The sequence below is a fragment of the Macrosteles quadrilineatus genome, unplaced genomic scaffold (genome assembly GCF_028750875.1).
Source record: "Macrosteles quadrilineatus isolate MER2022 unplaced genomic scaffold, UCM_ALF_1.0 Scaffold_32__1_contigs__length_1466915, whole genome shotgun sequence".
Taxonomy (NCBI): Eukaryota; Metazoa; Arthropoda; class Insecta; order Hemiptera; family Cicadellidae; genus Macrosteles; species Macrosteles quadrilineatus.
The window spans coordinates 52,311-66,159 of NW_026542625.1; the positions used below are offsets into that span (position 1 = coordinate 52,311).

At 33.2% G+C, this 13,849-nt stretch overlaps 1 protein-coding gene across 1 annotated transcript; it reads right to left on the minus strand.

Moving 5' to 3' along the window:
• Positions 1-1,531: 1,531 nt before the first annotated feature.
• LOC129005766 (octopamine receptor beta-2R-like) lies at positions 1,532-8,000 on the minus strand. Its single transcript, XM_054434776.1, has 4 exons — positions 7,408-8,000; positions 5,702-5,906; positions 2,124-2,354; positions 1,532-1,640 (listed from the first exon to the last, which is right to left on the minus strand). The coding sequence occupies exons 1-4, from the start codon at positions 7,998-8,000 to the stop codon at positions 1,593-1,595; spliced, it is 1,077 nt and encodes a 358-aa protein (XP_054290751.1). The 3' UTR covers positions 1,532-1,592.
• Positions 8,001-13,849: the final 5,849 nt, after the last annotated feature.

The following is a 13,849-nucleotide window of genomic DNA, read 5'->3' on the forward strand; positions in this document are numbered from 1 at the left end:
TGGGGATACATAGGTATATGAGTCGTTTAATAAATTTACATTACTTCGAAACGTTCCTCGTTACCATTGTTCAGCGGAGGGTAAATGTTGAGCTTTTCCAATTAGTGGTTAAATAACAAATTACTAAATTAAATAAATAAGAGGATATCTATGGGCAAATTCCTTATTGCAATGGGGTTCAAAATATGTTTGATAAGGCAAAACTAAAAAAATCCAATAGATACTCTTTTACATTTAAAAGATTATTTTTGTTTCAGACTGTTAGTAGGTGAATAAAACTATTAATTTACAATATATGATTTTTAAAATTTTAGATCCAAACTATAAAGAGTGATTTACCAACCTCAATCTGATTTCAATAATAAGTAAAAGTAGAATTTCAAAATTCATAAAGACTCTAATTTTTCTTTTGGCAAAATGTATAAATAAATCGAACACCAGAGGAGAAAAAGGAAATTGCCTTTTTAGCTAACATTCGTCATGCTGCTAGATCATAACACTTGTATTGACATCAATCGAGAATATCGGTCAGTAGGATGGGTGAAAAAGGGGTGTAACAGATAAATCTCTTATTATATTAGACTAAGTATATAAATAGATTTGACTCGTATCATGGTAACAAAATTATTTACATCATTACATTAATCATATCAATATTACTGCAAAATGTTTGCAGCATGAGCTGTTCAAAACAGGTTCCTTCATTAATTTCCAAAATTATAGTTATCGTATTGAATAAATAGTCTCTTTTGTTTGGAACATATTTACTTTGTAATCAAAATATTATTTATCAGAAAAAAAGGTTTGATATTAGTTCTCCGAAATTGTCAAGTTTTATATAAAAAAAAAAAAAAAAAAAAAAAACTACTCGTACACAGAAAAATAAAATGCCCGACGTTTCAGTAATATTGGTATGAATAATAAATAAACAACTGATTATTAATGTTAAACTATCGTGAAACGCCCCTATCTTAAAATTTTAAGTTTTTGTCAGGGAGAATTAAATACGTCATGTTTATTCCTTGAGTACTTCATGTTTATAAAATTGAATTCTCATAGGGACCATATGCTTTGGAAAACGATGTAATACTTAAAGGGGTTTTAAACATTTATACTATAAAATAATTCAATAAAAATGTGGTTGGGGCGTCATATCATCCATATTTAAAATTTATGGTATGACATTAACAAATCTTCCACTCAACCACCTGATTAGAAATGCTTCAAAGTTGTGTCTTCACTATGAAAGCAGTTAAGCTTTTCTTCGAAATTTAAAACTTTGCAACACTTATTTATAAATTATTCACAGTTTTGAGTATGAACCCGTCGTTATGAGAACTTCTTAGTGCTGTCACTTAGGGATCCACAACAGCTCAAATATGGTCAGGAAGGTTTACAGATTTATGAGCTCCTTTTGTAGACATGTCAGTTCCGCTGTGAAATGCTTCACAGAGGCGATGCATTGAAATGTTTTTACATTGCTGTCTTGAATTGAAACAATCGTTGCTGTTTTATAGTGTAGTGTTTCACTGTTTGGTTTGAGTGTCTCATAGCACAGTTGTGTCGTTTTCAGACCGTGTGTTTATTGTTCGTCACCGAGCCATTTTCAACGACTGCTTCCTCATTCCCTTCAAAGCCAGCTGGAAAAGAATACATTTGTTTGAGGAGATCAATTTACCATAGTTAAACATGCAGATCCTTAAGACTAATGAACTGTTACAGATTTAACTTTGCATATAGTGGTTTTCTTTTCTTTAAAAAAGTAGTTTAACAAAAACAAGCTGATTTTTCAAAATGTTGATTTTTTAAAGCTGTATCTAAGTTGTATTTACCAGACATTGTTCTTTTAGATTTTAAAAGACAGCATAGCAAGGCGTGTTAAGGTTTTAACGACTAACCCTCCACTTAATGTAAGCTCAATCAGTTGCTAGTAGCAAGGTGGTAGGTTTTTTAAAACAAACAAATATTGCGAGAATTCCTCATAAAACTATTAAATAATTTCCACATCACCCACAAAACCTAAATAGTAAAAAAATATAGCTTTAACTCAATTTTTTGAGTTTCTAAACGAATAACATACTTTTATTTTTGGAAGTTATTGGAGCTTTAAGTATTAAACTCACCTTCAGTTCTTTCATACGGCAAGCGTAAACGTAACTGTTTGTGGCAGTTTTCGAGATCATAAGGAAGTTAATTATAACGAGGATGAAGTGCTCCTTGAGCGTTCCAAGTTTCCAGTATTCACAAAATAAACAATCCTTGCAGAAAAGCACGAAGTACGCGAATGCAGGGACCCAGCCAAAGATAACGGAGCCTAGAATCATCAGTGTGGTCACAATGGCCTTCTTGTTCACCTAAAATAAAACAAAAAAGTAGTAAATATATGTATTTGTATTACTCTCGATTCAAACATAATCCTCCTAAATGAAGTAGGTGAGCTGCTTACCTTGATAAAGTTAAGCCATTAATAGAGATTTTCAAGAAAAGTTATAAATTGTCTGACAGGGTAATTCAGATTGTTTACTTGAAAATGTCCAGATTTAATTAAATAGCGAAAGACAACATTGAATATTTAGTATATTTTTTAAACGTGGTCTAAGAAAGTAAATTTTAGCCAACAATAAATGATCAAAAGGAATTCTTACATTTTCCAAAAACAATGTTGATATCACCTAGTTTCGAGGGTGTCATTTTAAATCGGATTAATAATAAGTTGTGCATTATATTACTATCGATTGAAGTATATTCACTTATACAATTAAAAAGTACAACTTAGTAAAACGAAACTTGACTTTAATCATGTAATAACTAACTGACAACAAAAAGTAAACAATCTTGCTATTTGTAACATATGGTAAAAAATGTTGTGAATTGATACAGACCAAAAGCACGAACACTTCACCTTCTCGCCGAGATTGAACTACTGTCCTTGTCTTCAAGAAGGTTTTTATGTTTTAGTTGGTCGGCGTGTTTTTTAAAGGTTCTTCCATTGTTACCTTCAACTTTCCAAACGTTTCGCCCTAGTCTCTTCAAGATTACTCCGGGTTTCCACACAACATTTCCGTTTCTAGTTTCTACCCAAAACACAGGCTCATTTATTTTGAAGTTAAGGCTAGTAGTGGCTTCAGTTGCTTCTTCTTTATTCTCTTTCTCTTTTGTTTTATCTTCTTTAACCTTGTCCCTTAAAGCTAAAGGAACAGGCCTTGCCTTTTTAAACACTGGTGTAGCGCCCTCTTTTAAGTACAAATAAGCTGTTGTCTTTGAACATTTATTTTCTTTGGGTTGAAAAACGTCAGAAAACTCATCTACAAGTTTGGCAGGTTGTTGATCCGTATTTTCTACTTGTAAGGTTTGTTTATACGGTTCTGAACATATCCTTTGCAAATCGGAAAGTGATATTTTGTGGAGAAATAAAGGTAAAATCCAATCTCTTCCCAAAATATTTTGTTTGACACCCGAAGCAACAAAAGCTCTGAGTTTCGTTTTAACGTTTGCGAAAGCAACTTCTACATCCATCTCACCAAGAAGTTTAACACAATTGCCCGTAAATGAAGTAAAATTCTGCTTACTTAACAGAAGGTTTGGTTTTCCTATCTGTTTCCAAGTATGATCTGAGATGATTGATGCGCAGCTACCTGTATCAAACTGCATCCTTACGATCTGGTTATTGAGTAAGATGTTAAGATTAAGTATCGGGTAAAAAGTTGCCTGCTTTCCGATTGAATGAATGTCCTGTATTCCTCCCAAAGAGTTCGTGTCACTATAGCTAGTTACAGCATTATCAACAACGTTACTCCTTTCCTTTGACTTTGGACCATTCTCAACAATGTTGCTCCTAAGGTGTTGTTTCTTCACTTGCCCCGTTTTACATATTCTAGTTATGTGATTCCTACTCCCGCATTTGTAACGTATTGGATTTTTGATGTTACAATTCCTTTTAAGATGTTTACCACCACATATAAAGCATGGTCCTGGAGATATAACGTTACAATATTCCCTCTGAGAAAAACTAGTTAATAAAGCATCTTTTACTGAGAAAAGAGAATTAGCTACGTTAACGACTTCTGAGAACGTTTCATAATCCTTCTCCATGAGTTTGGATTTTATATTGTTGTCACGTATTCCCATTACAAAAGCGGTAACAAGTGCTTGTTGGAAAAATTGAATGGGAAATTGACAATCATTTACTTTATGCCTCAAAACATTGGCAAACTCCGTCAGACTCTCGCAGCCCTGACGGAGTGAAAAAAACCTGACTCTTTCCGCAATAGCGATTTTTTTAGTTTTAAAGTTGTCCAACAACAGTTTAAAAAGTTCTTCATACTTAAAGTCATTTAAATCATTAGGTCTACAAAGATTAACCAGTGTGCTTAACACATTAGTACTCAAAGAGTTTATGAATAGTAAGCGTTTGGTTTCGTCATCGTTAATTCCATTGAGTTTAAGACTTGTAGTAAACTTAATATGCCACACATCAATCTCTACTGTGTCCGGGTCGAACAAGTCACATTTAAAATTACTAATACTTTTTTCATTACGAACTTGATCGGTACCTGGATCGTCTTGATGTCGTCTCGGCATTGTGTGAGTTCGAATTCCTCGTCGTCAATGAAGTATATTCACTTATACAATTAAAAAGTACAACTTAGTAAAACGAAACTTGACTTTAATCATGTAATAACTAACTGACAACAAAAAGTAAACAATCTTGCTATTTGTAACATATGGTAATAAATGTTGTGAATTGATACTGACCAAAAGCACGAACACTTCATCGATAAATTTATAAATAACGAAAATGTAAAAATAACAAAATACCCTGGTTCGGGACCTAAGTGTGTATTCAAACATGAAATTACATAATTTTGAACACATGTGCACCAATTACTAACGACGAACTTGTTAACTATTAATAATACTGTAATTGAATTGTTAATTAACGATAGTTTAGTAACACTTGGCTGATCAAAGTTCAGTGCCAAACAATCAATCCAGGTGTATTACAATAGATCAAATGTGTTACATCAAATAGGTTATGCTCCAGTGATGCATGCGACAGAAGCATTCCTTACATGGTCGCAGTCTACATTCTACAGCTAAATATCCCGTTCGCTTGTGTAGAAACAATGGGTTGCTAATTTTGTCAATAATTAGAGTGCATAGTAGTCATACAGTAGGTATCTGAGTTTTTATAAAAATACTACAATACATGGATATTCAACATTTATCCACTAAATATCTATGAATATAATATTTAAGCACCTTCTATAGGTTGTGATGTTGCTATATACAGTTGAAAGAAAATTCAACTGCGTGTTTTATATTTATGGACATAAGTTTTACTCAGTCATCTCACTTCTAGTTATGGATACCTACTTGACTTATAGTTATGGATACCCACCTGAATTCTAGTTATGGATACCCACCTGACTTCTAGTTAAGGATACCCACCTGACTTCTAGTTACGGATACCCACCTGACTTCTAGTTACGGATACCCACCTGACTTCTAGTTATGGATACCCACCTGACTTCTAGTTATGGATACCCACCTGACTTCTAGTTACGGATACCCACCTGACTTCTAGTTATGGATACCCACCTGACTTCTAGTTACGGATACCCACCTGACTTCTAGTTATGGATACCCACCTGACTTCTAGTTATGGATACCCACCTGACTTCTAGTTACGGATACCCACCTGACTTCTAGTTATGGAGTTGCTACTTTGGTTGCGTTGATGTCTGCGATTCACACTTCCAGGCTTTGAGCATAGCTTGATGTGGTTTGTCTTTTTCCTTTTTTCAACCAATGCATATATGTGACAGTATATAAACATCATGAGCCCAAGGGTTGTAAAGAGTGGTATTGCGAAAGTCATCCGAAACTCCTTCGTTATTAGAAAACTGAAAATAAAGATACAGATAAGTAATGTAATGTGACAGAGTTAATTTTAATTTATTTATTTAGTGTTTTCATTTGCCATTTAACCATATATTTGGAGGACCTAACATATTACATGAAATAATATAGAACCAATACTGTTTATGTAAAATGGCCAATACCAATTATAATACCACCTATTAGGCTTTTGGTGTATAAGGTCTAGGTTTTAATGATAATAATTTTGTTGTTAAAATGTGTTTCAATTGTTTTAAAATGCATGATGTAATTGAAAGGAAATAAGGGAATACATAGGCCTAGAAACCGGTTGATCGGCACCATGTGAAATAAAATCAAGGTAAACCTATAGTTATTACATGTAGGCCTATGAGGTAGTCAATATAGCTTTAGGAAAAATCACTTATTTCTTTTGGATGTTATTTAGCTTTGAATTGATTAGGACTGTGTGAATGTATTAAAGATATGAAAATATTATTGCATAAAGCAAATCAATATAGCTTTATTTAATGTTCTGGATGTTAAAGCGATCTTTTTTAGTTTCTAGATGTGGCTTAAAAACTTGCACAAAAACTTGAAACATCTTAGCTCATGCAATAAACAGTGGAACTTAAAGCAATAACGATTTCCTTTCCCTATAAGGCACATAGAACGATCATTTGGAATATCCTTCCATTGATCATCGGTCAAAGGATAACTTCCGAAAAAGATTTTATTCATACAATGTCAACAAGTGAACATATTATGCTCACCATTGTGCTTGCCATTTGGGACTGGTTTTCTAAATTTGTTGTTGGGGTTTATAAAAAAAAAATATATCTTTATTGTTTATAATGTGGATTATAAAATTCACACGTTGAATAAGGGAATAATGAATAACACTTCTAAAAGGTTTGCAAGTCATACGGTTTTAGCGAATTTCCCCTATAGGGAATAAGCTATTATTTATTAAGGCGTGGAATTATAGGAGTACGTGAACAAATTACAGTAATTTTAAACTTTACTGTATCCTAACGGATCCAAACTGAATTTTATTTGCTTTAATTAGGACAAGCGATTCCACCCACAACACAAGGCAAATAAACTACAAAATGAGTAAAGGTTTGCTTTTAATCATAAAAAACGTACACGTCAAAACTTTGTGTATTTTGTTCAAGATAAACTAGTTGTCTATGTGAATTATGACGTGACGAATTATCCCTAATCTGCAACAAAATAGCCTTGAATACCAACTGTGGCTTAAAACTTCAAAATACTATAATATATTATATTTCTAAATAAATTACTATAAATTGAAACATCTACTTATCTTATTTATGCACTGATCTACCTCTTCAATTTTGAAAAAAATCTAAAATTGATCAGTTGTTTGTCAGTTATGTTGTTTTAATAAATTGACACTGTATAGGTGTAGATCACTTGAAAGCTACCAGTGTTTTATAACTAAAGACAATTCCAATAATCTGTCAACTACTCGAAATCTACTTGAATAAAACACATGCTTACTCAGCCGTGCATGGTTCTCCAAGCGTGTTTTCAATATAGAAAACCTTGATGAGTAACAACGCAGAGGGAATGGTCCACAGAAGAATCGCCACACAGCGCACATTCCGTCTGGTCATATACACCGGGTATTTCAGGGGTTTCAAAATCCCCATGTAGTGGTTTCCAGCCAGCGCCGCTAGGTGGAAAATTGTCGTCAGGATCGCCCCCATCCGTAGTGTCTCGACAAGGAGAAAGAAACATGGTGTGTTGAACACCACACCAAAGCCTCTAGGGAGAAGGGTGAAGAGAACTAGACCAAGAGCGTAAAGGAAGAGACTGAAAGTGTCTGCGCCTGCGAGACTCAAACTGATGTAGAGAGTAGGAAGGATCTTATTGCGGACGAAACACGCGGAGCTGATGATGACAATGTTAACGGCCAAGGACACAACGCAGAACAATATGAGGAAAGAGGTCGTAGTTATGACTATGGAGGTCTTCAAGGGGATGACGGAATGAACGGATACGTTTGAGACTGATGTGTTGCCTGTTTCATTCAAGGTTTCTACTGCCTCCCAACGCGACTGTTGCCATTCTTGTGAGCATCCGTCATCCATGTCTGAAACAGAGGGAATTAGGTAGTGTTATTAAAATGTTAACATGTCAAGTCTTAGTAATTTACAATGGGGTTTAATGCCTCTGGGTAAAGGTTTTACCAATTTCAAAGGCATTTGTAATTCACCTCTGATACAGATTGGTTAGAAAGGTAATTGTTTGGACGTACAGAAAAAGGTGAGATTATAACAGGTAAAATAACCCAGGACAAGTATTACCCGACATGTTTGCACATGTCTTTCGTCATTGTAACAAAAGAAACTTTGGGGGTAAACACAAAAGGTGTTTATAAGTTAAGTATTAACATGTTCACTTCAGGTTTTACTGTCTTACAGTGTGAATATTATCAGTATTAAGCATCTACCGATCATATCTGCCCCACAGGATGCCTATCACAAACTACCAAACAATTTTGAATTTTTTTGTAGAGAGTAAAATCTTGACGGGTTTATTGAAGGGGGTTTCTGTATCCAGCGTGAATACTGTCAGTGTCTGAATATGAATGAAAAACTTCAATTTTGCTGCTGTGGTATTTCCTTGTTTCCGGACCAAATATTTGACATAAACAAGTTACCAACAAACTTGGACCATTAGGCGACATCAGGTAATTTAACTGTTTTTATGTCTACAAATAAGTCAAGAGATAAATTGCAAAAACTTAATGTTTTGGGGGTCGAAAATAAGAAAAAATAATTTTTATACGCATACTTTCGCCAGTATTTGAGCATTTGACACCCACCTTTGTGACAGAAGGATTAGAGTGTGATGCTTTAGATACACGAATTAAGAAGTACTGTATTGAGAGAACAGTAGTTGATCTAGGTTATTAGAAGTATTGGTAGGTTCATTTGAGACTTTTACTGCATGTAGGTGCAAACGTTGTCAGTATTTATATTTATATAATTCAACATTATGGTTATTTAACGGTCATGTCTAAGAAACATGACAGCCTTAGTCAGTAACAAGACTACAAGATTGCGCCACTTATCCTACACTCATCTTCTTCATACTTGGCTTAAAAAACCTAGCTTCGTATGGTTTTCATTTTAGTTTTAAGTATCTAAGTATTATTCGAGAATCTGTAACCCTCCTTTGTAACAGCAAGATTAGAGTGCATTACCTTAGAAACGTTAATAATTATAAATTGACAGGTTCATTGGAGGGCTTGACTGTCCCCCAGTGTGTGTGGTGACAGCTGTTAAGCATTTGTCATCCTACTCTAAATAGAGGGATTAGAGTGGTAATAATTGCCAAGACATAATACCCCCACTGACAAGATATGATATTTATTCCTAATTTAATAACATTAGATTTAAAGAGTGCTTAGGTTTGCTGCTACGTTGAAGGTAAAATGTGGTTTAACCCAATATCAACAGTAAAGGTTAAAATAAATAAATTTTCAAACAACCAAGCGACCAAGCGAACTACAATAAGTTTCTATAGGTGTAAAAGAAAACAACAAACGCTTAAGATTATTTATTTTTATTTTTACAAATTAGTACAGAAAGATATTGTAAAACATAATGTTTTGGGGGTCGAAAAAGAGAATGTACTCCTAAAGAGATAAAAGTAACGTTCGCACTTTTGATGAAAAGCTTTTTAAAACTTTCTCCGTAACATTGAATTGTACTACAACGCTTTATGTAAAAAATTATTTAATTTTAAGCTGAACACGATGTTGGTAAAGACAATAAATGTATAAACATTTGAACAAATAAAGTTTTTGCCCTCTGCGAACATCAAAACGGACAACTATCCTGGGGGTCCTGGGTCTAGGTAATACCGTGCCACCTACGGTTAAAACTACTTCCATCCCCTTAAATATCGACAACATTCATACTGGGGGACATACAAATCTCTAATGAACGTGTCAATACTTCACTGTCTAGCACATGTCTCACTACGTCACATCTGTAAACCACTGTTGGACAGAAAGATGACAGATGCTCAAATACCGTCATATTCACACTGGCAGACAGTAAAAGCCTTCAATGAAAGTGTCAATCCTTCACTGTCTAGCACGCTAACACATTTGTCAAATTGTCACAACCCTATTCATTCTGCTACAGACATGCATGGCAAGTGCTCAAAAGACTTGTAACACTCGAATGTGGAGGCAATAAACATCTGTAATGAATCTTTCAATATTTCACGTGTTAGTAGCGAATAGTTAGGCTAATTATAGAGAATAGTTGAAATTATATTGTACATCTTTCAACTTTCTATTTAACATTGATTACAGAGGTGGCATTTGACAAAATTTGTTTAGCCAGTTAAATATCAACAGGTTAAATGACGGCTTTTGCTGTATGTTGACATTCTCTTAAGTTAAGTCTCATTCATCTCCTTAACCAAGGGAATATGGTTGTGACAGTTTGACAAATGTGTTATACAGTGAAATATCGAGAGGTTAAATGACGGTTTTTGCTGTATGTTGACAGTCTCATTCGTCTCCTTAACCAAGGGAATAAGGATGTGACAGTTTGCCAATGTGTGTTAGACATTGAAATAATTACAGGTTAAATGACGGCTTTTGCTGTATGTTGACAGTCTCATTAATCTCCTTAACCAAGAGAATATGGTTGTGTCAGTTTGACAAATATCAGTATTCATGACAAATTACAGAGAAGTATTGACAGTTTCATCACAGGTTTATACTGACTTTAAACGTGGGTGTTGGCAATCTCTTAAGATCTTTAGGAATCGTCTTCTATTTTGTAACTGAGAAGGTAAAGAATAAGAGCGAGGATTTGTTAAAAAGTGAGTTACGGTCAAAGGAATTAATTGTACTTATAAGTTAACCCGACGTTTCCTATTTTATTTGCTTTTAGCGAATTCCCCATACAAGGAATACGCTATTATTGTAGGTCTCATGGCAAGATATGGTCCCGGGACTGATTTACTTTTTCTTTTTGAGGACCCCAGAGGCGAAACAAGCCTTAGCTCAAATTCATATTTTAAATGTGTGTCCCTTAGCACGATGATTCAAGCAAAAACAATCCAATTTTGATTAAATTTGGTATACACGTGTAAACGTAGGTTTAGACAAATAAATGTATCAAATAAATGTAGAATTATTTGAACGAATTTGTGAATCAATATAATAGGACTATGGGAATGGTGGTACTTTGGCGCTTTTATGAGGTAAAAATGTATCTTTCTCCCTTTTGAGAAAGACATAATTTAAAAACGTAAAATTTCTTTCTATACAATTTTGTAGAGCTTAAGAAAATAAATATTTTGGTATGTGAGGAGTTGAAAGTTTTAAAATTCACATGTTTTTATAGAGAATAGTTTCAACTGTTGTAGTTTGCTTGTTTATGGACATATTTTGTTTTAATTTTGGAAAATTATTTATTTTATGCTGAAATACAAACATTTCCCCTTAGAAGCAAACCTATAGGGAATAAATCTGATATTTTAAGGACATTTTTTACAAAAATTCAATAGGGCAAATAGATATTTGCTTAGTAGGCAGGTTTGCTGTGGCGAGGGTATTTGTATTTTAACTCGTAGCATTATTCTAGTACCATTTACATACATTATATTGTGTAATTTACGTTAAAACTGATTGAAGGTTTTTTAATATTTCTTTCAATAACATAGGCCTAAATATGTTTGCTATTATCAAACCAATAGACTTAACACTGCATATAAAATGCCTAGTTAAACGTTTTAATATATATTTTTTCAGAGTGTTTTGCTTAAATTAGTTTTGTTTGTATTAGGCTATGTTCAATAGATGGAATAGTAATATTTTGAACTTGTGTGAACAATTTATGTCTATGTGGATAAATAAATAAATCCGACGAGACAGACTCATGACTGAGTTTTTCCTCGATAAATTTAAGCGAACATCTGAAAACACGAAAGGGACTACCGTGTAATTCCATTTAACTAGATCAGTAGAATCTGGAATTCCTTTTTTTTAGAATTTATCTGAAACGATTTAGGTAGTTTTGAAATGCAAATATACAGCAATCTACTGTTAGCACTTAAGGCCAATTCAGTAAATAGAAATAAAATTGCATCGCAATTAAAATATGTGATTAACTTATGTTCCTCAAAATATAACAATACAAGGTTGGACATCGAGTAAGCTTATTGTGATTTAATAAACATTTTTTTAGATTGTAATTTTACATATCTTCCATGTTATTACGCATACCAAAATCAAACTTACGAAACCACAATTTTGTTGCATAAAACAGTCTGTTTATTAAATTTAAAATACAAATATTAACTATCTATACATAGAACATCCTGTACATTAAAATTATGTTCCACTTAAACTTTTATTTTATATCTATCATTTCAACAAAATCCATTAAAATTGGATATATCATAAGAGGAATTTGTACTAATACTTGTTTACATGGATCGAGAGTTAGTCAAGAAAATAGGTTCTCAAAATAATTTAATGTTTCCAATTCAAACTAAAGATAACAATTTATTTAGTAACACCTTAGTTTTGTAGCATACAATTTTTATATGATTAGTATCGACATATTAAGATGAAAGATTTATTTTGTTATGAAAAAATCTCACAAGATTTTCTTTCGGCATATCCTTTGCCTTTATAGGTTGTATTTTATCCTATAAATCCACACACATGCCTTCATACAGAGGCCTTACTCATTAAAATACAAATACACAACACTCGCCACAACTAATTTTGACGTTCTTTTAATATACTTAAAAAGTAGGTTATGCAAACACGTAAAATCGTGTTATAGCATGATCGCTGTGATTTTGGAAAGAAAGAAAGCACACACAGATCGAAATGATAACGTATTTAGAGGATTTACTATGTAATTTAAAAACTGATAAAACAATGCTGCGTCCGGCCAAATCGGTGAATTGCGTGATACAAGACAACAAATACTAGAATGGTTAGATTCCCCTTAAGATATTCAATCTGTACTGGGTATATTAAGGCAGATCCTTTTGATAACTTAGAGTTTGATCGGTGTCTTACAGTGTAAATATGGTTAGTAGGTATGTGGAATAATATAATAATATGTTAACCTCTAGATGGTGTCTAATGTTATACTTATATTTTATAATTGTGTAGCTTAGTTAAGCTCTGTACTGAAAATATATTTCCAAGCAATGGCTTCACGAACAGTGTAAGTGAGTGATTTTAATTGGAGCTGGATCGGTTAGAATAGCCATTGCAGCTGTCATAACTAAATATAGCGATTGTGGTGGCTATACAGGGTGTTCGTAAAATTGAGCCAACAAGTTTATATAAAAATTTTTATGTCCTATCTCGTTGTCTGTCTGTCTGTATGTGTTTCTAGCAAATCTATTCGAAATGTCTTCTAAGTTTAAGTTACAGCGTTAAGATTCTACAAAATGTCTATCCCATTGGCAGCAATCTTTCTGTAAAATTTAAACAAAAAAATGTGTGACCATTTAAAATATTTGAAACCAGATTTCAGTAAAACCGTTAATTTTACAAAAAAAACTGCTATATACATCTAATTTATTAAATTTTATTGAGATTATGACGATGTCTTATATGGCTTGATTTGGACAAGGTTTAAATGAGAAATTAACTTATTTATTTCCATCCCTAAAACTTCTTACATAGTCTTAACATTTCTTAAATGGAGGTTTAGGTTTACTAAATTTGATGACTCTGACATTGTTTTGGTTAAATTACCGGTATTCGTGAAATTTGGCTTTACATATTCAAAAAAGCCGTCATTTTGAAATGGTTGAAGAGGTTTGAATCATAATTCACACAAATATAGTGGCCAGTAGGATTGGAGGTTTTTACAGAATCTCAATGCTATAGCTCAATTTAGAGGTCTTAAAGGTGTACTTAATGCCTTTATAACGACAC